General features: G+C 35.7%; 1 protein-coding gene across 8 annotated transcripts in view; it reads right to left on the reverse strand.

Moving 5' to 3' along the window:
- Positions 1–24,284, reverse strand: part of ARHGEF7 (Rho guanine nucleotide exchange factor 7) — a gene marked incomplete at its 3' end in the record, with an annotated part of 101,700 nt that overhangs the window by 35,963 nt on the left and 41,453 nt on the right. For all 8 annotated transcript variants that reach the window (XR_014492586.1, XM_083363114.1, XM_083363110.1 and 5 more), the window contains 8 exons: positions 23,792–23,880; positions 17,164–17,258; positions 16,121–16,216; positions 13,391–13,513; positions 8,485–8,623; positions 7,353–7,412; positions 3,680–3,826; positions 3,036–3,122 (listed from right to left, as the gene is read on the reverse strand). Coding sequence is in view for 7 of the 8 variants with exons in the window: in XM_083363114.1 (XP_083219240.1) it covers positions 3,036–3,122; positions 3,680–3,826; positions 7,353–7,412; positions 8,485–8,623; positions 13,391–13,513; positions 16,121–16,216; positions 17,164–17,258; positions 23,792–23,880 (836 nt within the window). The remainder of the gene's footprint in view (positions 1–3,035; positions 3,123–3,679; positions 3,827–7,352; positions 7,413–8,484; positions 8,624–13,390; positions 13,514–16,120; positions 16,217–17,163; positions 17,259–23,791; positions 23,881–24,284) is intronic.

A 24,284-nucleotide genomic window follows, 5' to 3' on the forward strand; every position in this document is an offset into this window, starting at 1 on the left:
AAAGAAAGTTCTAGATGCCTAGATGTTTTACTTATATATTTATTTATCTAAAAAGCCTTTACTTGCAAAAATGCCATAGCAGGATCTTCGTTAAATAATACAAATGGTTCTACAGTTGAAAATAATAGTTTAGGACAGGTACACATATAATTATATCTGAGATATGTCCATTGAGGCAAATCTCAAGTCACAAGAGCAAAATTCACATGCAGTTTAAGTATTCCTTCCTCTTCCCTGCTCCACCCTCCTCATTCCATGAACTGTCTCACACATGGCTGAAATCTGTTCTGAAAAAAATCGAGATCTAAAGCAGGGCTTTTCAACCGGTGGTACACGTACAACCTGTGGCACTTTGGCATGTGGTACATGACCATTCTAGAGAAGTGTAGCGGGGGAGGGAAATGAGCTGAAATGACCCAAGCCTGAGGGAGAGGCAGCTGGAGCTGCAGGACTGTCAGGGTTTGGCAGAAGCCCCAGGAATGCTGGCAGGGCTCCAGCTGATTGGCACTTCCGGAAGCAATGCAGAACAAGAGGTGAACTGAAGAAAAAGGGGGGAGGGAGAAGAAAGGATATAAAAGGAGGTAGTTTGGGCAGGAAAGTGGGGGGAAACAACAGGGAAAGAGAAGAGGATGGAGAAGAAGCTGTGGAAGAAGAGCTCAGCAGGCAGGGAGGAAACAGGGACAAGGAAGAAGCAGCAGCTGTTGCTGGAAGAAAAGGTCGCCTGGTTCATTTTCTCCAGCCAGGAGAATGCAATCAGCGCTGATGAAATGAAAAGCTGGGAGATGAGCATGTCAGAAAGGAGGTGGGTTTATTTTGGAAGCCAGTGGTTTCCTGATCAGCTGGCAGCTTGAATGGATTACCATAAGGATTTTTATACAGTTTTTACAAGGATTTTTATACAGTTTTTACAGTGTTTTATAATTCAGAGGCTCGGTTTGGTTTGCTTTGGTTATTGCAATATTTTAGTCTGTTTCACAAAGGCTAACAATGAGTCCAAAGTGTTGACTTCCATAGGTTTAATTCCTTTAAATTTAAACAAATGTAATTAGTTTTACCCGCTTATCTTGAGTCTGTCTATGGTTTTTAGCAAGTTTTCTTTGTAGGTAAGCAGGCTTAATATAAGGTTATCGCTTTTTGCAACTGCCGAGCCTTTGCTACATTGTTTAAACTGAAACATGCCTGAGGCAGCTTAAAGGAAAAAACCCCAGTTTAGTTTTTCTTTATTCTGGGAGGCTTTTGTGAGCCTCTCTTGCTTTGTGCTTGATTCCTGTGTCTTCCCTGTATAGGGAAGGGACTGGGGGTGTGCGTGCATTCTTTCTACACTGTGGAAGAGAGCTCAGAAGGCAGAGAGGAAGAATAGGAGAGGGAGAGAGGAAGAAGGGCCGATCAGCTAGCTCAAGGGTCTACAAACTTAGCAACTTTTAAGACCTGTGGACTTCAACTCCCAGAATTCCTCAACCAGCCATCATGGCTGAGGAATTCTGGGAGTTGAAGTCCACAAGTCTTAAAAGTGCCAAGTTTGAAGACCCCTGAGCTAGCTGGTAGTGGTGCATATTAATAAACATGGATAAATTCATCATACATTTGTCAGTGAAAAGGGAAAGTGATTCAGCAAAGGAACAGCAACCTAAAATTTTAAAAGCAGTACTTTTTTCTAAGGTTTGTAACATTAGATTATAGAATAAAATGCAAAAATACAAAAGCAAATATTTGGATCAAAGCAGGCACAGCCACACACCTCTGTGTATTAACGATTCAACTGTGGAGGGGTTAGTAATACCAAGTTTCTGGGTATGCAGCTGATGAGGTTAGCTTGGTCGCTCATCAGTGAGACACTGGTGAAGTGGGCATAGCAGCCCCTGCGTTTTCTGCATCATATGAGAAAAGCACATCTTTTTCCCCCTGTCTTTGTCACTTTCTATAGAGGGATGATTGAAAGCATCCTGTCATATTGTATTACTGTATGGTTTGGAAGTATTATTGTTTCAGACAGGAAGGCTATGCAAAGAGTGGTGCAGACGGCAGAAAAGATTATTGAAAATTCATTTCCTTCTATCCAGGACATAGTATATAAATGCTGCTTGACCAGGGTCCACAGTATTGTCAGGGATGCTACACATTCTCTCTATGATTCTTCTTTGTTACCTTCTGGGAAGAGGCTTCATGGTATCCGAAGCAGAACAACTAGATTCTGTAATGTTTATTTTATTTATTTTATTTTAATTCCATTTATATCCCGCCCTTCTCCGAAGACTCAGGGCGGCTTACAAGCTTAGCAGTAGCCTTCATTCGATGTATATGCCTGCTTATTAGGGCTTTCACACACACCCCAAGCGGCATTATTACAAAGTCAGCTTAATTGCCCCCAACAATCTGGGTCCTCATTTTACCTACCTCGGAAGGATGGAAGGCTGAGTCAACCTTGAGCCTGGTGGGATGCGAACCTGCACTAATTGCAGGCAGCTGGTGTTACTTAAGGAGGCATTAGCCCACTGCTCCACCAAGGCTCTTTAATAGCGTTGTACCATATAGTATCAACCTTGTTAACTTTCAAGATTTTCTCCCCACTATGTACTCAAAATGGACTGTGATTAATATATACATGCATATATATGTATACAGGATGTACATGTCTGTGCATGTATGGGTATGGGTATATGTATATTTTCTTTTGAGGGCAGTAAGCTGACTTTGTAATAATGCCACTTGGGGTGTGTGTGAAAACCCTAACAAGCAGGCATATACATAGAATGAAGGCTACTGCTAAGCTTGTAAGCCGCCCTGAGTCTTCGGAGAAGGGTGGGATATAAATGGAATTAAAATAAATAAATAAATAAATAAATTTCATTTTTTAATATGTGCCAGTGTGTTCACAGAAAAAAAGTGACAATAAAGCTTACCTTACTTACCTTATCTAGTCCTATCCTATCCTGTCCTGTCCTGTCCTATCCTATCCTATCCTAACCTACCCTACCTTACCCTATCCTAATTCAAATGTATCACAGAGACTAAAATTGTACTGAAGCTTCTATTACCTGGTAGATAAACCCACTCATCCTTGGGCTGGCAGACAACATCAGCAAAATGTTAGGAAAGAGAAGAAGGTATCTTTCATTTTTTTCCTTATTAGAAAGAAGAAAAACCAGTAACATATGAAGGTCAGATTAAATGTCAAGGTTAAATAAAATGCAGATAAACAAATGAGATGGCAATCACAATATTTGTCAAATTATCATTATTAAACCAGCACATTAGACATCTTTAGAACAAAAGTGGCTAAGAGATTTTTAGAACGAATTCCCTACAGAGAATGTAACCTTATTTGGAAGAAAAGGCAAAACTCTCGTCTCAGACAGAGAACTACTGATTTTTTAATGAAAGAAAATGACTTCTATCACTGTTATAAATGTTATTTCTAGAAGACTTCATTCCTCTAGTAAATGAGAAATTAAAAGTATTGTTTAATTGCATGTAAGACAAAAAGATGAGACATTTTTAAAGAATACACTCAAGAATATAAGTATTATTTTGAAGAGGCAAATGTTTTGTGTTCCCCCTTCTCTCTAGATTAACTGATTGAGTATATTTTTAAGGCCACCCTTAATGACTCTGAATGGCTCGGAAGAATTAAAAACAGTAAAAACAATTCTGATAGTAGTATAAGCAAAACCTGCCATACCTCACTGCCAGCACACTGAATCATGACTTGTGACATGTAGATTACATTTCCTAATGTTTTTATGTCTTCTCCTTCCCAGCACCGGATGGCTTCAGTTAATATCTGGAGTTCAAGTTCTTTTCTTTTCCGTACTTCTTGGCACTGTGCCTTATAGGGCCAGAATAAAATATCACATGTCATATAACTGGACTGAATAGTTCTTTTAGTACAGGTAGTCCTTGACTTACGACCATTTTTTAAAATTATTATTATCTCAAAAATTCCATTTCTGTATTGAACAGTGTGCTCTAGATATAAAGTATTAGAATATAAAAATCATCACATTCACAATAATGTTATCAGAATACAATCATATACTAAGAAGTAGCAATCATATTGTTAAAAATAGTATTTCCCACAATAACATTAGTTGTATAACAATCAAAGTATTTACTAATGCGTTATAAGTCTTCCTCACGTAAGCAGATTTGCTCATATTTCCAACTTTCTAGCCTCTGTTTTTATCAGCTAACTATTGGTAAAATAAGTCCCATGTCATATAGTATTCAGTTACTTCTTTTTCTTTAATCTTTAACATTAACCTATCCATTTTTGCACATTCCAGTATATTTTTAAATTATATTCTCTATAGGGGTTTCTTCATTTTTCCAAAATTGTGCATATACTATTCCAGCTGCTGTTAATATATGTAAAACTAAGTAAATATTACCTTTATTATAGTTCCCTGGTAACATGCCCAATAAGACTATCTCTGGATTTAAAACTATATGCTGTTTTATCATTGCTTCCAACCATAGGTGTATTTGATTTGGGACATGTCCACCATATGTGATAATATGAACCTGGTATCTGATTACATTTTCAGCATTTAACAGATTTATCTTTGTACATATTCGCTAATCTTGCAGGTGAAAGGTGCCATCTGTAGAACATTTTATAAAGATTTTCTTTGTGTGCTGTTGACATTGTAAGTTTATAGTTTGTGTCCCACAATTTCTGCCATTTACCTAATTCTATTTTATAGCCAAAATTCTTAGTCCATGTTACCACTGTCTCCTTTATTTGTTCTTCTTCCAATTTAGTACTTAATAAATAATTGTATGTCCTTTTAATTAATTTCTCATCTAATCCCATTAGAATCTGATCCAATTCAGTTAGTTTTTTATAAAAACCATATATCTTCCTGTCTTTTTCATATCTGGATTGTATCTGTAACTGTGGCCACCATGATAGGTCAATCCCTAGTCCAGACATGTCAAACACAAGGCTCGGGGGCCAGATCCGGCCCGCAAAGTGATTTCATGCGGCCCACGAAGCCATCCTGGAAACAGTGAGGGAGTGGCCCCCACTGCCTTGGCCCCGGCCCAGAGACCCTCCTTCTGCCAGAGACCCTCAGATCTGTCCCACTCCTGCCCAGGCCCCCATAGGCACCCTTGAGGCGAACCATGTAGAGCTGGCCAGAGCCCAGCCAGTAGTCCATATGCACTCTAGCCACGCCCACCCAGTAAGCCACACCCACCCTGGCCACACCCACCCGGCCCCCTGAGGGCAACCGCAATGCTGATGCGGCCCTCAATGAAATTGAGTTTGACACCCCTGCCCTAGTCTATTAGTTAATCCCTAATCCCTAAGTTTAGTTTTGAGTTCCCCCTTTTCATTTAATATATCATTGTATCTTATAATTTTTCCATATTAATTACATTCGGATGTATTAGTGCCTCGATTGTAGATAACCAAACTGGTATTTTCAAATATTGTTCCTCTTTAATTTTTGTCCATGCTAGCAGTAATTCATTCCTAATATAATGTCTTTGCAAGTAGCTATGTATCTCACTCTTCCCATACCATAAAAACGTGTGCCATCCCAATTGAAGATCATGACCATCATCAACAATTTTGTGTTCCTCAGATTAATCCATTCTTTCACCCACGTGAGTATCAATGCTTGGTAATATAGCTCCCAATCTGGAAGGCCAAAGCCTCCTCTATTTTTGGCATCTTGTTACATTTTTATATTTATTTTCGCTTTTTTGCCTTGCCATATAAATTTTAATATCATTTTATTTAATTCTTCAAAGTATTTTTTTCTAGTCTTATTGGAATTGTCTGAAACAAGCACAGTAATCTTGGCAAAATATTCATTTTAATTGTAGCTATTCTACCCAACAAGGACAGTTGTAAGTTTTTCTAATTTTCCAAATCTACTTTGTGTTTTCAATTTAACATAGTTGTCTTCTTTGTTACATATCTTGCTGTTAATTGAACTCCTAGATATTTAACTTTCTTTGCAATCTGCATATCCATCATTTTTGCTAATTCTCTTTTCTGTTTATCAGTGAAGTTTTTAACTAATATTTTAGTTTTCTCTTCGTTTATTTTCAATCCTGCAACTGCGCCATATTCTTCTATTTTCTCACTTAGTTTACAACTATAATTGAAACCAAAATTTGTTGTTAAGTGAGCGTTGCCCTGTTTTATTACGTTTTTGCCACAGTTATTAAATAAATCACCACAATTGCTAAGTTAGTAACAAAGTTGTTAAGTTAATCTGGCTTCCCCATTGATTTTGCTTGCCAGAAGATCGCAAAAGTTTATCAAATGACCCTGGAACACTGCAACCATCCTAAAATATGAGTCAATTTCTGTCTGAATTTTTATCATGTGACCATGGGGATACTATAATGGTCATGGGTGTGAAAAACAGTCATAAGTCACTTTTTCAGTGCCGTTGTAAGTTCAGTTACTAAACAAACTGTTGCAAGTCGAGAACTACCTGTACTGTCTTTGAATGTCTCACCAGTCCTCAAATTAAAAAGGGAATGGAAACTGGAAGCCTTTGGGAGAGCAACTGTTTCTATTCCCATTTTAACAGAGTTCTAACCTCTGCCAAAAAGGTTTTTATCAAAGAAATTAATCAGGGAAACCTGAATCTAAGAGACTGCAGGGGTAGGTAACTTCCAGTAATGTGTGTGTGTTGTACAACAAAAAGGGAGGATGAAGACATATAACCTCTGATGAAGACTTATTAAAAATATGGAATCCTGTTTTCAAAAAGTTGTTAAAAATATGTTAAAATGTAGAAGTATAACTCATCAAGCATTCTCATATAAGTCACATTTCTAGTGCTGTTGTTGTGCTCAAATCAAAATTATTACAGATGGTCCTTGACTTACAACCATTCGTTTAGTGACCAATGTTATAGTAACACCGAACAAAGTGACTTACAACCGATACTCACTCTTACAACTGTTGCAGCATCCCTATGACCATGTGATCATGATCATGGCAACTGGTATGTATTTATGATGGGTGCAGCTACCCAAAGTCATGGAATTGCCATTTGAGACCTTCCCAGCTGGCTTCCAACAAAAAAAGTCAATGGAGAAAGCTAGATTTGCTTAACTACCATGTGATTCACTTAACAACTGCAGTGATTTAACTGAAGTAATAAATGCCTGTAAAATTGGGTGTGACTCACTTAATTACCACCTTGCTTAACAACCAAAAGCCTGGTCCCAATTGTGGTCATAAGTCTAGGACTTCCTGTAATGGAAGTGTCCATGTTTTATTTCTCCATGGAAACAATTTGCTAACTTTCCTCTTTGCTGCCCCTCTAAAGAAAATGGTATTCAAAGGCTACTGCTCTATATTTTGAGTTCTACAAGTTACTTACAGAAAGATTTTTGAAAGCTGTCATGGATTTCTGAATGTCTGGTCGGTCAGGATGATAATCCTAAAAGAAAATTCAAAGGGAAATGGTTTTTCAACTTGTTTTGGAATTAATGTCATTTCTGTTAATACTGGATTAAACACTTAAGAAACTTTCCTCTTAACTACTTTGATTTAAGCAACTAATCTTTAAATAAGATCATGCCAGCAAGGAATAAATAATTTTGCAAGAAAGCTTTTGCTTGATAGGAACAAATTTTATGAATGTTTGTCTTTTCGTATATAAATACTATTTAGACTAGTCTTTATAGAACAGAAAATAAAACCTAGGCACTGTCAGCTTTTCAAGAGATGATGTAAATTAATATGAAACAATTAAAAATATGATTAATGGCACAATGTGCCAAAATTCTCAAATTGAATATTTAAGTTTAAAACTAAGATTATACATACATTCAACAATATTAAACTAAAGCTCTTAATTCTATGTTTAATACCGAAGACTTGGCCTTCAAGCAATAGTAACTAATATCTAGCAGATAAACTGACTGTGTATAATAAAACTACAATGGCACACTGCAGAATAAACTAAATGAGCTTTAGAATGGGAATATATGAAAAAATATATGCTTCAGAATCCTCTCTTGAGCTGATTAACATTCAATTATTAAACATATTCAATCATCTCTTCCTAATCTTGCAAAAGTATCAAAGAAAGCCACAAAATTTAGGAAAAGGGGGGAAATCAGAAACAGCATCATTACGAGTGGCATTTATATATTTCTACAGTGCAGGTTATTTTAATTTTATTTTAACCTGTATATATTGTACTGTTTTAATTTGCCCTGTAAACCGCCCTGAGTCCCTCGGGAAAAGGGCGGTATATAAATCGAAATAAATAAAATAAATAAATAAACTGAAGTGAGCATCAATTTAGGATCAGAGTGTATTACTTAGTCTTTGAAAATACAGTCAACTTTAAACATATAATCTAGTATTCCCAAACAATTAGTTCTATGACCTCAGAGAAGTAAAACAAAAGTACTTTATTACCCATTATCTTTGAAATGCCCTTTTAAGATGTTTCTCGAATCACCATTAAACTGGAATGCAAATGCTGCGAGGATATACTGTACCTCCATGTGTCTTTCAAGCTCTTTGAGTAATGTGGGATATTTATCCAGACGCATAAAAGGTTTGCTCAGGCCTGTGGTCAGTACAAGAATCCCAGGGCTATTGGCTCCCTTTAGCTCCATGAACTCTCCTAACTCTTCACTGTACATACAAAAAGAAAAGTAAATAAACATTTGAAGTTTAAATGGAGAATTACAGGCAGCCATATCTGTAAGAAATTTTCAAACATATTCCAGTTCAATATCTTCTATATGTAGATCTGCACAATGCTGCAGCAAGCTAAGGCTTGTTCTAAATGACAATTCAACAGAATCAGAGCATACGGTCAGATTATTTCCCCCCAAAATTAATAGCTATGATTCAGCCTTCGTTTATTTAGAGCAAAACCAGGCCATCCACAATACTAGTGCTTTAAATCTGCTTCAAATCTTTTTGTCCAACCTGCGGAAAGTGGGGCTAGGGGAGGGGAGGAAACCAAGTTATCTGCAGAATTGGAGGGTCAAGTACTAAAAAATCCTGAACCCTGCCTGCCATGCATCTTCCACGCCCCTTCTATTTTAACATCCCAGGACTGATAACCTTTTAAAAACAAAAACACAAAGAAATCTATATTACTTTTTCCCCATAATTCCTGAATGTCTTCTCTCCACATGGGAAATAACCAAACAAGGCAGAGACTTGATACTGTCATTACTCACTTTATTATAAAAAGACATCCAATGAGAATTATCAAGTACCTCTTTTTTTGGTTTATAAGAGGGACAAATAGAATTTTAATGTCTTCCTAACTGGATTATGTTTATCTTTCTTGCAGAGCTTCACTGATCCCCCCTTAATACCACTTTGAAAGACAATTAGAAAGAAATTGCTAAAAAAAAGCTATCAATATTTCTATGAAGAAAAGAGGTAAAGTAGAGGAGACTGCCTTATTCACTACTATTTTCATAACTAGGACAGTTCCCTCTTTGTCAGTGACTATTCTGATTCTTCAACTAATGAAGCTGAAGCCACTTAAAGCACAATTTTGATTTGATTAATTACTTCAATTTGTTTTTCCTGTGAAAGAACTTTACTTTGGGATTTAATATGAATCTTGGAATCTACAGATATTTAATCACAGTAGAAAATCTGTTTCTTTAGATGATAATTCTGTTCACAAAATTAATGTGTAGAAAGTTCAAAATCATAGCCATTTTAACAGACTCTTTATGTGAGAAGCATTAAGCAGCAAATTCACAATCTTCTGAACTAAAACAGTAAGCAGAAAAATAAGATAAAACCAATTCTTTAGTTACACAGATCCCTGCAATACAAAAAAAACATTATGTATCATTTACTCAAAGCAGGTTGGCTACATAGAATCATTTTCCACTGTTAAGTTCTACACTTAGAACCACTTATTAATGAGTAAAACTCTGTAAAATTACTGCTTCTGAATGCATGTATATAAAACTGTAATTAAAAAAAATATCTAAAGAAAACAATGAATGAAAACATGTTAAATTTGTCCTCCAAATTAAATCTAATCAATTGTCATTTTAAGGTATAAAATCGCTACAAATTAAGAAGTATGTTTTAAACCTCCAAGTACTTTCTTCAGAAATCAATCAGTAAACAATAGAACAAGAATAAACATATATAATTATCAACAAATGCAAAACACTGAAAGCCATAACTTACACTTCCAGTTCCTGCCTATAATAGATAGAACATGAACTCTCAGAACTGAAAGGTCTAAAGATGTCACACAGACAATGCATGCTTAAGACCCTCCAGCAAATCTTTTGACTCACAAAATGATCTGAGCTCTTGACTGCCGTTCCACACTGAATGCCTTATTCTGAGGCTGTTGCTTCAAGTATGACATCACCCCTATGTTAGCAGCCCTTGGGAAACCACATGAGGGAGGGACAATAGATTGCCTCAGATGCTTATCGGGATCCCACATACCAATTAATCTCTCATAAGTGTGATTTTCTAAGCTTCTCATTTTGAAATTTGATATTAAAAACAATAAGACTAATGCAATAGTTATGTATTATTTAAGTTTATGCAACTATAATTTAAAAATCAACAGTGGTGTCTATTTACAGATAGGATTGTTACTTTGAAGCAATAAATCTGAAGTATTGTACTTGTATTAATTTTTGATCAATTATATGCCATCAAATGTTTTACTCCTAGCAACCATAATAATTAAAATAATGCCATTTATTTATATACCAGCTTTCATACCCAAGTTTCCCCACGAAGCATATTACAATGAAATCATAGCATAATTTTTTTGAAAATACACACTTTTCTTCAGAATGTATTCTATTAAGAGTGCTTTCATAGGCAACCAATTCATCTCAGACATTTAAACTGGCTGGCTTGATGACAGCCCTTTATAATATAAAGAACAGAATCCCTTAAATGAAAAATAAAACAGGTGTCATGTTGGGATTGCTGCGTGGAAATGCTTTTATTAGAAAAATCTGGGCACAAATCCTTCCCGGCCAAACCTATTTGTATTATATTATGCTTTATCAATTATAAAGTCCCTTTTATTCAGGATATCATTCTGAATTCTAGAATGGCCACCAGGCAAAATTCTAATTTTTTAATGGCTGTTAAAATAAGTTCAGCTACTTGCTACTAACTCTTAAATTCACAGCACAGTCACATTAAAACAACTCTTTACACACATACTTTTGATAACAATGATAATGCTACCATAAATACTACTAGCAGGGAATCTGTAGAAAAAGTATTTTTTTCCACAAACTTCAGAACTACCTTGGTATACGCAATACTAGCATTTTTTCCCCAACAATCAACTGTTATCTAATATAAAGGCTTAGCCCCACTTGCAATAACAGCATGCTGCTGAGCAATCTCTCCATTTAGTAACTTGACAATGCTTTTTAGAAATATGTAACAGCAAGAAGAATAAAAACCGTTGCACTGGATCAGACCAAAAGTCCCAACAAGCTCCCATGCAGCTTTTAATAGTGGCCAACTAGAGTCTTCCAGAAAGTGCACAAAAAGGCTTTAAAGCAATAATCCTGCTTTCCTTTCTAAAATACTTGGCATCCTGTGCCATTCAGCCTCTGAACTGCAGTGTTCCTCACAGTCATTTCTTTGTATTAATTATTTATAAATCATCTCTCAAAATTACAGTATTTTTCCAAGGGAACATATAAAATATAACATTAAAAATTAAGGTAATAATATTAAATGCAAAGACATGCCCAAACTCAAATGTTACTTTAACCAGCCGTTCTAGTATAAGATCTAAAAACAGATTTTCTATCATGTATTTATTAGATCTCTACCATACCTAAAAGCTATCAAAATATTGCATTAAATGTTTTAAAAGACATAGGGAGAAAACCATAAAAACCAAATGAAACATTAATTTAATTTAAAAGGCTAAAAATAGAATGTGATCTTAAAAAAACTCTTTAAAGAAAAAAAATCCATTGTTGGTAACTTTGGAGAAGTCCTTTTCTCACATGGTTAACAAACTGGGCCTCTAAAAATGCCTATTGTCTCAAAAAAACCCTCCTCTCTTGTAGATCATAACTAGAATGGTTCATAAATTGTCCAAAAACAATAAAACTTCTAACCTAAACTTTTAAAATAGAATGGGAAAAAAAACTTTTAATGCTTGGTTTCAAAAACAGGAAAGAAACCACTATCTCTTATATCCACTTGCTGAATTATCACATGATGAGTCCATAAGCAAAGCTTCTTTTAGATTACATTATAACTATCCAAACCATTTTTTTTAAAAAGACAATCTGTAAAAGCATATATAAAGCAGTTTTTTCCGAATCATTAAACAGCCTTGGTGTGCAGATGCCCATACGGAGAAATAACCAAGAACAGCCTTTTGAACCAATTGTATGAGAAGGATGCAGCTGTTTCAACTATTCAAAGAGAGGCACTTTGCGTACATTCTGCCTTATGAAGCACCTTTCAAAGGATTTGCATGACCTAATTTACATTGGTGTAAAGAATATACAAATTAACTCAGTCCCAAACCATTCAGGATTTTAAAGTTTAATACCAGCACTATTCATTTTTTATGACTCTATATATTGATATACTGGACTAGAGAAATCTTTGATAAGATCCAGCAATAAAGATGATAAGGGGACTGGAGGCTAAAAATATAAGAAACGGATGATGGAATTGGGTATGTCTAATTTAATGAAGAGAAGGATGAGGGATGACATGATAGCAGTGTTCCAATATCTCAGGGGCTGCCACAAAGAAGAGGGAGTCAAGCTATTCTCCAAAGCACCTGAAGGCAGGACAAGAAGCAATGGATGGAAACTAACCAAAGAGAGAAGCAACCTAGAACTAAGGAGGAATTTCCTGACAGTTAGAACAATTAATCAGTGGAAAAACCTGCCTCCAGAACGTGTGAATGCTCCAACACTGGAAGTTTTTAAGAAGAGACTGGAGAGGTATAGGAAAAGGTATAGGATTTCCTGCTTGAGCAAGGGGTATAGGATTTCCTGCTTGAGCAGGGGGTTGGATTAGATGACCTCCAAGGTCCCTTCTAACTTTATTATCTTTTATTCATTAGACATGAACCACAGTCAACTGAACATTCAAATTATAATGATGATGATGATGATAATGATGATGCAAACTTTTATTGAAGAGAATCTCAAGCTACATATTTTAAAGAAATTTTATTTATTTTCAAGTCCAGCACAAAAACATTGCTATTTCCATGTTATGTATGACTTAAAACTTTTCAAATGCATTTCCACAACCAAATGAAAATACCAAGGCAAAAGGCTTATATTTATTGCCAACATTATTTATGAAACTGAGAAAAAGAAGCAAAACATACCGGTAAGTGTATACAGTAAACTCTTCCTTATTTGTATCATTTCTAGGTGCACATACCTGTGTTCTGTAAGAATAGTTACTGCTGATGGATGATTGGCACAATACATAAGGTATAAATTTTTCATTTGTGGCATGAGATTTAGAAAGCAACCCCCAACCTTCTGCTGGGTTTCAGGCAACCTGAAATAAAAGAGCATCAATGTACCTTTTTAAAATTATCTAAGACCCAATGCCTTCAAATTTATCAGGATACCAATGACACTGATCTCAAAAGTCATATAAATATTCTTATTTGTATGGAGTTTTATAAATTATTATTTAATATAGCTGCCTATCACTTTATGAAATATTATTTTCAATCAACAATTAAAATAGAGTAAACATTAATGTTATATTTTACACTAATTACTATTGGGTATAATTCAATTCAGTTCAAGCTGACAATCATTTTAACAAGTACAAAAAGGGGGAAAGAAAAATAAAGCCATTCTTAAAGTGAAGCCGGGTCTCCATTAGCTTCTGAAAGGAAGTAATCATAGATGGTTTCCAGATTTCAAGAAAGAGAATATTTCAGAGTGAAGGTGTCAGCACTACAAAGGCCCATGAGGACTCCACAGTTCTTGACATATGCTGAAAGTCCTCACCAGAGCCATCTTAGTGATTTATCTGCAATGCCAAAAGTATCTCAATCCCAAATTATTTAAAGGCATATTAACAAAAAATGAAGAGTTGGTTGCAAGATGAATGGCTACTGTATATGTTTTAAATAATAAAAAATGAAATAAATAAATAATAAAATAAAATGCAAAATGTGAACCTGGCTCACTTGCTATCTAGTGAGTATACCTGCATGAATAATTGTGAAAGTAGTGTACAGCCACTTATTCAATCTGAAATGGTACTCTTGAAATGCTGGGGGATTTTGTATTCTGTGGTTAAAAAAGGTTTCAATAAAGACTGTTTAAGTTTACAGAAACAGTCATGCTTAATAACAGCCCTAGATAAAACAGGTCTGGAGGTTTCATTTTTAAGATTACATCATAAAGCAGCACATTTGGGACATATTGTTATTCCACTGCAACTATTTATATGGAAATAGTTGCAGTGGAATAACAGTACAGAATTGGTACACAACTTCAGTAAGAATAGAACAAATATCTCACAACTACCCAACAAAATGTTGGTAAGGTTGTCACTAGAAGGAAACCTTTTTCGTCTGTGATGAGCACATGTGAAAAAATGGTGCTTTTGGGGAGAAGAAAATACTGAAATAATTAAGAAGTAAGATTAAACAACAACAACAAAAAGAATGTGCTCCTGAAATGGAATTATATATTTTCAAGGGAATTAATGCTAACTTTCATAATAAGGAACCATACTATATTTTTATATTTAGCAGCTAAATTAATAATTTAGGGCAGGCATGTTAAACTACTGACGCGTGGGACAGATGTGTCACGCTGAAACCGTGCCCACCCCATTGCCGGCAATGGGGGAAAAATCATGATACGTCACACGATGTCACGTGACATCACGTGATGTCACAAGTTTGACATGCCTGATTTAGGGGATGCCTTTGAAGATCATCTGAAAGCTACAATTGGTCCAGAATGCAGCAGCATAGTAGTAGTTATGACTATTTTTCAGCATGCCTAGGTAGCACCATTATTCCACAAGTGGCACTGGCTTCCAGTGAAATTATAAAACCCTACATAACACAGAACCAAGTGATCTTCAGGATGACTTTTTTCCACTATATCTGTGATTCTTTCATACTCCAACAGATAAAACACAGTTTTGGACCAATTTTGAAACTATCATTTTATGGGACCTAGACACATGCCTTTTTTATGGTGGTACCTACGCTCCCAAACAATCCCCTCCTCTCCTCAATTTATGGCTGGCTCCAACCCTGCAGGCCTTTAAAACACAGTGAAAACATGGCTCCTTCTTCCACGTTTGCATCACCGTGAAAAAAGTTCTCATCTGGGGACACTGAATAAATTTTGCGTCCTGATTACCTAATTAACAGGTTTTTAACTAGTATTGAAATTTTGTTTTTGGCATTTTTGTTATTGGTTTTTTTGTCTGCTCCTAAAGTCACATTCTCCAAGTTGGGTGGAAATGCTATAAATAAATAAAATATTCAACAGTGCAAGTTCCTCAATAATTTAACAATTGAAAATCGTTAACAGTATGGTTAATTGCTCATCTTAAAAAAGTGGTCAATTGCATATTTATCAAATCTGAAAATATTATATTATTACATTAATACCTGTAATTTTAATTATCTTTGTGATCTATGAAAGTATGGATGAACCTTGATTTATGCTGTTATTGGAAGTAAAATAAAAATAATTTTAAAAGTTAATGACAACACAGAAAATGCAATGTTATAGAGCTACTCTGACATTCTATTTGCCTGTATGTTTCTAAGCAGTGTTCTCAGGCCATAATAAAATTTAATTTGAATTTCATATAAAAAAATTAAAAGCAAGTTTTATATAGGAGAACAAAAATGGCCTTACATTAAGTGTTCATCAGCCATTAGAGAGAAGAGAAAAAAGTGAGGAATAAGCTCAAGACTGCTCTGCCTTGATTCACTCGGTATAAGTTCTTGTAGAACCTGTTTCCTGACTTGGTCTACTTCAGAGCTGTTAAGTTTCATTTTTGACATATAAAGATTTATTTTATTTAGAAGATTTATTTGGCCACAATGATTCTGGGCAGCTTACAAATAATAAAACCCAATATAAAAGAATAAAATAAAATACCCCCACTACTTACTTAGTGCATTCTTCTAAAGACTGTGCAAGCATTTGTTGAAAAGAACTAATTTCTTCTAGGTTTCCCATTAAATATGAAGTATCTGCAGAATTTAATCTGTAACCAAGTAAATAAGAACATTAAAACAAAATACTTCTTTAAAAAAAAAGCAAAATCTTTCAGATTAATCTTGTCTTCAGGGAATTGTCTTGTTTACTTGTCAATCCTGCCTTTTTGTCAGCCCCAAAAGACCAAGTCCTCACATGGTTGGTTCAATTAAACTGATTTAATGCTAAAAGCCTATATACATGAATCTTCTCAACTATGATCAGCACTTGGTTACAGTTAGATAAGGGTCAAGGACAATCAAGGGGGGTGTTGGACTTATTTGTGGCTACATAGGGATTCTAGGCTAATCCCTTTTTTACTCTGCCCCCAGCTTCTACCATTCCTTCTACACTTTTGCCCAAAATAATACAATAGAACAATTTGCACTGACCACATATTCTATCTAAGACATTTTCTCCTTTCATTTAGGAAATTGGCTGCTCTCTTCCACCATAAAATAATCCATATGTGAACATGTAAGCAGTGTTGACAGAACTGCAGTTGAAGGTGTGCAATACCTGAAGAAATTAGAAAGCAAGTAGTATCCAGAGCAGACTTTGATAAGAGTCAAGACAGAAGGAGGCAATACAACTGACTCTTATGAATAAACTAGTTCAATATACTGTATAGGGTAATGCCATCTAAAAACAGTAGTGATAAGTGATCATTTTTTAAAGAATGGCAATATATAATTTCTGTGTGTCTTTCTGACTGGCACTTTTCTAACAAACTGCTCTCATTCACTTCACAACCCATAATTCTCAGTTAATTATTGCAATGGGGAGTGCCAAGATTGCTATCATAAGTCAGTCCTGCTTTATGACTGCATCGCTTAGTGATGGAAATTTTGGTCTCAATTGTGGTTGTAAGTTTACAACTACGGTACTAACCACGTCCTACACTGGCTCTGGATCTCCCAACTAACTCTAACATTTTTTATGGCCAAATGCACTTACTTTTCACTAGTTTGCAAGGGTCGTAGATAGCTAGAAAGCATCATCTGTAATTCCTTAGCATATTCATTTTCTGTTTCCAGAATATTCTGTAGCACCTACAACACATAAAGCTTTAAATCAGAATGTTACAATTAAGAAACATTAAGAAAAAAATCAGTCAAACTGGATCAGTCTCCCAGGAATCTTACAATCTTCAGTTATTATACAATGCAGCCAATTTATAGCCTGCTTGGTATATAAAACAGTTATTCATGCTTGAATAAAAGCCTGATGAAACAAGGGATAGGCTATTTAAAACTGAGAATTTGTAGATTCTTTCATTAGTGTTCCTGAGCTCAGCTTGGGGGCCTTGAATAGGCCTATTCACTTGAAAAGGGGAGGAGGAAGGGAGACTATTTCTGAGTTCATTCTTTTGTTGGTAACTTGACTCCTGCCCCAAAGATTAAAATGTCTCCATTCTGCACTAAGCACTAGGAATGACAGATGTTACAAAGAACTTATAAACTATGAAAACAGCAGTTTCAAAGTACAGTACAAAAAAGATTTGAAAACTACAAAATTAGAAAGATTAGTCCATTTAAATTTTGGAAAGTAAAATGCAATAGCATACAATCAGCAGATTACTGAAAGGAATTTAGGCTAAACAACAGAAAATCAGCAAACCATTTTCCAATCTAAGAAGAAATTAGGTAATAATTGACTTAAGTTGTGGGAAGGAGAGTCTAAAATAAGGATCCACCAAGCAACTCATTCAGCCAGGTTTTCAAATACTAGAAAGATTATCAAATGCTACCAATACATTCTGTTGTGTGTTTTAATTGCACAGATCAAATTGCTATTTAAAGACAATAATCATAAAAATGCATTTAATTTAAATGTTTTCCATTCAACTATCTATTTTAGGGGTTGATAAATTATTTCTGAAGTTAAAATAAACACAGTTATCCTCTCTAAATTGAACAAAGATTATATAAATAAAACAACTTAACACTGAATATGAATTAACAAAGACAATAACAATTTAATCAAAGCAAAGTGCATTCTGAAAAAAAGGACTCAATTCTTTGAATCATCTTACATTTCCAACATTCATAAAAAACTGCTTTAAAAGCCTGTTTTAATTTTAGGGTTCATACAAACGTATTTTCTTCAAAAAGTAATACATGTTTACTTTTTACACTCTCTCTTTTACACAGATGCCATATTTATCACTAATGCAGAAAAAAAATGTGCACTATAATTGCAGCAGTAAAACTGCAAATACATTAGTACAGCACATTTTACATGGCCGCACTTGGTAATTTCTGAGGTCCCCATCATGTTTCTATTTTAATAATCACCTTTCTCCTCTTTCCTGTTTTTTTGCATTCTGACTGCTACAAGACCCCACAATATTCCAACCTGATTCTGAAAACCCCATCACCAATTCATGAAATTAAGTACAAAATGTGGATTGCTTTCACAGAGATGGTAAGCTTTTACAATGTGGATTTTAAATGAAACGCACAGAGAATCCCATGTGAGGAATCCAGTCAGAAAGTACAGGAAAAAATAAAGTACATCAAAAGTTCATTCACACAAAGTCTAGCTATTTCCCTAAAGCAAAACCTCTTGTACAGCATTGCTTTAAAATATAATTTCTTAAAGGAGTCTTCCACTGTTAGGTATTCCGAAACCCAGATCTATTTCACAAAAACATGTAATATATAATATATTTCCTAATGATGAATTTTGTCATATCACATATTTAGGAATTATTGCTGAAAACAATGGTGCATGATTTCCCCGCTTCTATGCATACTACATATATGTCTCCATCCACGGCTCAGAGCAATCTTTTAAAAATTCTAGCGTATACAGAATTTATAAGCTAGTATATAGTAATCCTTGTACGTTCATTTTATTTTCTGAAATAATCCAATGTAGAATTAAACTTGGTAGCTCTATATCAAGATTATTTAATATTAACCTAGATGATATTATACCAGTTTCAAAAAAAGCTAGAAAAATAATTACTGTATACCCAAACCATCAATTAACCTCTGGGACACTGGCCACTGCGCCCATTGTTTTAGCTCTATAAGAAATATCAAAGAAAACATCTGGATGAGTTTTAGTTTTCTGGAAAAAAAAAATCAGCTATACAGATCTGAAACACCTGCTATAGATTTTAATGCACAGTCTGTCATATGGCAAAAGGCATTCATTTATTATTTTGTCAATTACATAGTCTCACTCTAAAAGCTGCTGTGAGATTTTGCTATGATCCAACAGATGTTCAAGATAATTATTTTCCCCTATCAAAAATGTGGTACAGGCATTATAACCTAACCATCACAAATGAAGAAGACACAAGGACTAAAGTATTAAATACATAACATCTGTTTTTATCCATTTACACCTACCAGCATCTTGTTCATTTTTTTTCCATTTTAAGATTATACACTTGGAGATTGAATGATGAAATATAAACCCTTCATCCTTGCAAATTTTTCCAATTTTGGAAAGGTGGCAAAAATGGCAAAGTTTATTATTGTTTTGCCACTTTCTGAAATAAGACTGGAAATGCAAACAAGAGTTATAGACAAAGCAGAAAAAAAATTGTGATAAGAAAATGGAAATCTGGGGGTATTTGTGATTATCAACCAGCCCATCTAGCGCATAGATTGTGACTAACACTGAAATGAAAAATTAGAATCAATATAATATTCCAGTGTATCCATTATACTTGCTGCTAGTTTTTATTTTTTTTTATTTTTTATTTTAATCCCATTTATATCCCGCCCTTCTCCGAAGACTCAGGGCGGCTTACAATTTAAGCACAAACCAATGTGCTTAGCAATAGCCTTCATTCTATGTATATGCCTGCTTATTAGGGCTTTCACCCCCCCCCAAGCGGCATTATTACAAAGTCAGCTTATTGCCCCCAATAATCTGGGTCCTCATTTTACCTACCTCGGAAGGATGGAAGACTGAGTCAACCTTGAGCCTGGTGGGATGCGAACCTGCACTAATTGCAGGCAGCTGGTGTTACTTAAGGAGGCATTAGCCCACTGCTCCACCAAGGCTCCTTTAGTTCTCAAGGAATTTCTAAAATCTTTTGAGCCAGCAAGATAAATATAGATAGAACTGTAAAGGTAGGCTCATTCTATTACCCTAATAACATCAAAGAGGTGGCATGGAGACAGCCTCTGGCACCACAGCCCCCCCCCCCAAAAAATAGTACTGAAGCAAAATACTTGTTGCGAATGGTATTGACATAGTAATGCTGTTATATAATAGCTTTGGGAATGATGAGGAATATTCAAGTGGCAGAACAGTAGCACAATTCTGTGTATGTCTTATGGTACCAATTTAGCAATGCTCGGTTTTTAAGATAATTTAAATGTAATATTAGGTATGTATCAACAGTTATCCATAGTTGTATCCTACCATCAGCAGTGTTCAACATGTGGCTAAAAGAGTGGTGTAAAGGGGAAGGCTTTGGTTATATTAGTCACAATGTCTCCAGTTGGTCCAATGAAAAAGTGTACAAGAGATAGTTTACATCCATCAAAGAAAGGGACTGAGTTACTTGGCAATAAATTCACAGATGTTCTGGAGAAATATTTAAACTGAATAACAGAGACAGTGAGTTAATTGACACAGAACATTCCTGTCCCCGGCAATCTAAAAATTATAGTTATCAGTGCATGAAACATAGATGTGTGTGTGGACAAAAATATCAACCTTGCTGTCAATCAAAATCAAGGTTTTAATAGAGAGTGCCACACGAAGTGCACTAATCAAACAAGTGTAAGAAAATAGGGGAACCCAGGCACCACACAGGTTACAGTTGCAAGAAAAAGTATGTGAACCCTTTGGGATTACGTGGAGTTTTGCATGAATTGGCCATAAAATGCGCTCTAAACATCATGTAAGTCACAACAATAGAAAAACACAGTGTGCTTACAATAATACTACACGAACATTAGCTGTTGTCATGTTTTAATTGAACATAAGATGGAAACATTCACAGTGCAGGGTGGAAAAAGTATGTGAACCTTTGGACTTAATAACTGGCAGCAATAACCTCAACCAAACGTTTCCTGTAGTTGCAGATCAGACCTGCACAACGATCTGGAGTAATTTTGGACCACTCCTCTGCACAAAACTGTTTCAATGTAGCAATATTCTTGGGATGTCTGGTGTGAATCGCTCTCTTAAAGTCATGCCACAGCATTTCAATCGGGTTGAGGTCAGGACTCTGACTGGGCCACTCCAGAAGGCGTATTCTGTTCTGTTGAAGTCATTGTTTTGTTGAATTACTTGTATGCTTTGGGTCATTGTCCTGTTGCATCACCCATCCTCTGCGGAGCTTCAGTTGGCAGACAGATGGTTGTACGTTTTCCTGAAAAATGTCCTGATAAACTCTGGAATTCATTTTCCCATCAATGACAACAATCCGTCCAGGCTCTGAGGCAGCAAAGCAGCCCCAAACCATGATGCTCCCTCCGCCATGTTTTATAGTGGGGATGAGGTTTTGATGTTGGTGTGCTGTGCCTTTTTTTCTCCACACATAGTGTTGTGTGTTTTTCCCAAACAACCACAGGCATGGTTCACAACAGACAGTGCTACTTGAGACCAGTAAACCAAAAACAGGTGTGTGTTTTTAAAGGGCAGGACAGCTGTCAGCAACACATCCAATATCATCACACTGGTTGGAGTCAAGGTTGGCTCACTCCTGGCTCCAATTAGCTCTTGGAGAAGTCATTAGGCTAGGGGTTCACATACTTTTTCCACCCTGCAATGTGAATGTTTCCATCTTATGTTCAATTAAAACATGACAACAGCTAATGTTTGTGTAGTATTATTTTAAGCAGACTGTGTTTTTCTATTGTTGTGACTTACATGACGTTTAGAGCGCATTTTATGGCCAATTCATGCAAAACTGCACATAATCCCAAAGGGCTCACATACTTTTTCTTGCAACTGTATGTAGAAAGTAAACACAGGGTCATAAAGGACCCAAATGTCTCAAATGTTGCCATTACGGAAACTTGGTGGGATGAAATCCACAAATGAACACACAGCTAGAGGGATTTAAATTATTTAAAAGAAACAGACCGAATAAAAGAATTGGAGTTGTTCTCTATTTAAGAAATAACTACATCTCTACAAAAATAGAGCACAACAATGATGAAAACTGTCTGGAATGCATTTGGGTCAATATAAAAGGGAGGGAATGACGTTGCCATATGTGTATACTATAGGCCACCCAACCAAACAGAGGTAATAGATGAACTTTTTGCTAGTCAGTTAACTAAAGTATGTAGGAAGCACATCACAATAGTAATGGGGGACTTTAATTACCCTGACATCAACTGGGAGACAAACTCTGCAACAAGTGGAAGATCAAACAGATTCCTGACAAACCTAGCAGACAATTTTGTCTCCCAAAAAGTAGAGAAGGGAACTAGGGGATCAGCCATATTGGATTTAATTCTCACTAACAGAGATGAAATGATAGGTGTTGAAACCACAGGAACCTTAGGGCGCTTTCTCATAAAATGAAATTCAATGGTGAAAAAAGTAAGGATCTACATTTAGACAAGAAAAACCACATGCACAGGTATAGTATAGGTGGTACCTTGCTCAATAGTAGCAACTGTGAGAGGGATCTTGGAGTCCTAGTGCACAAACACTTAAATATGAGTCAGCAGTGTGCTGCAGCTACCAAAAAAAGCCAACACAGTGCTAGGTTGCATTAATAGAGGGATAGAATCAAGATCACGTGAAGTGTTAATACCACTTTACAATGCCTTGGTAAGGCCACACAAGGAATACTGCATCCAGTTTTGGTCACCACAATGTAAAAAAGATGTTGAGACTCTAGAAAGAGTACAGAGAAGAACAACAAAGATGATCAGGGGACTGGAGGCTAAAACATATAAGGAATGGTTGCTGGAATTGGGTATGTCTAGTTTAATGAAGAGAAGGATATGGTATGACATGATAGAGGTATTCCAATATCTCAGGGGCTGCCACCAAAAAAAGGGATCAAGCTATTCTCCAAAGCACCTGAAGGCAGAACAAGAAGCATCCTAGAACTAAGGAGAAATTTCCTGACAGTTAGAACAATTAATCAGAGGAACAACCTGCCTCCAGAAGCTGTGAATGCTCCAACACTGGAAGTTTTTAAGAAGAGACTGGACAGCCATTTATCTGAAATGGTATAGACTTTCCTGCCTGAGCAGGGGGTTGAACAAGATGACTTCCAAGGTCCCTTCCAACATTATCATGATGATGATGATGATGCAACTCACAGATAGGTAATCCCGGGTGGCTTATAACATTAAAAAAATAGGCTATATAATTTTTAAGGTAGGTTCTTACACACATGATCTGTAGAATAACAAACAGAAGATGAAAATGGATGCCAAGTCTTCTAGACTATAAAAATAGATAAGAGATGAAATTCCTGGCTCTTGGCTGGTCACAACGTAGGCATGGCTGGTTTTTAAGGTACCACTGACTTTGTTTTAAATATGTCTAGGTCCTGCAAGTCTATATCCTTTGGAAAAATACACTTGATTTCAATGTACAAACCTAAACAAAAACTAAATAAGATTTACATAAAGTCACTCACCACATTGTAATAGCTTTTGCTAATAGCAGTTGTATCAAACCCTTTCGGAGGACTTTTCAAGCTTCCTGATTTGGGAGAGACAGGTTTTTCTGAAACAAAGATTATTTCAGCAATAAAATATATTTTCACATCTTAAAACCTGATACTGAAACAACGCACTTAAGACAATATCCAGACTGATCTAAGTTATATACTGAGCACTTGAACTGCCCTAGAGCCCAGTTAAGGTATATCAAAACCTTTTTGCCTATAAGCTCTATGTTACCTTTCCTTTTCCATTAAGGGAAAGATGCAGGGAAAAAAATGCCAGGAAATTTTTATTGAACATGTTTCTCAATATATTCCATCCAGAAAAAATGGTTTCTCACTTGGCATATAATAGCAAGCTATGGTTAATTGAAGCAGCAAAAAGGAAAGAAAAATGAAGTCATGTACAGTATATAGGCATAAAACCTTTTCTTGATTTACCTTATTTAGTCAAGACATAAAAAGA

The sequence above is a fragment of the Vipera ursinii genome (genome assembly GCF_947247035.1).
Source record: "Vipera ursinii genome assembly, chromosome: 4".
NCBI classification, from domain to species: domain Eukaryota; kingdom Metazoa; phylum Chordata; class Lepidosauria; order Squamata; family Viperidae; genus Vipera; species Vipera ursinii.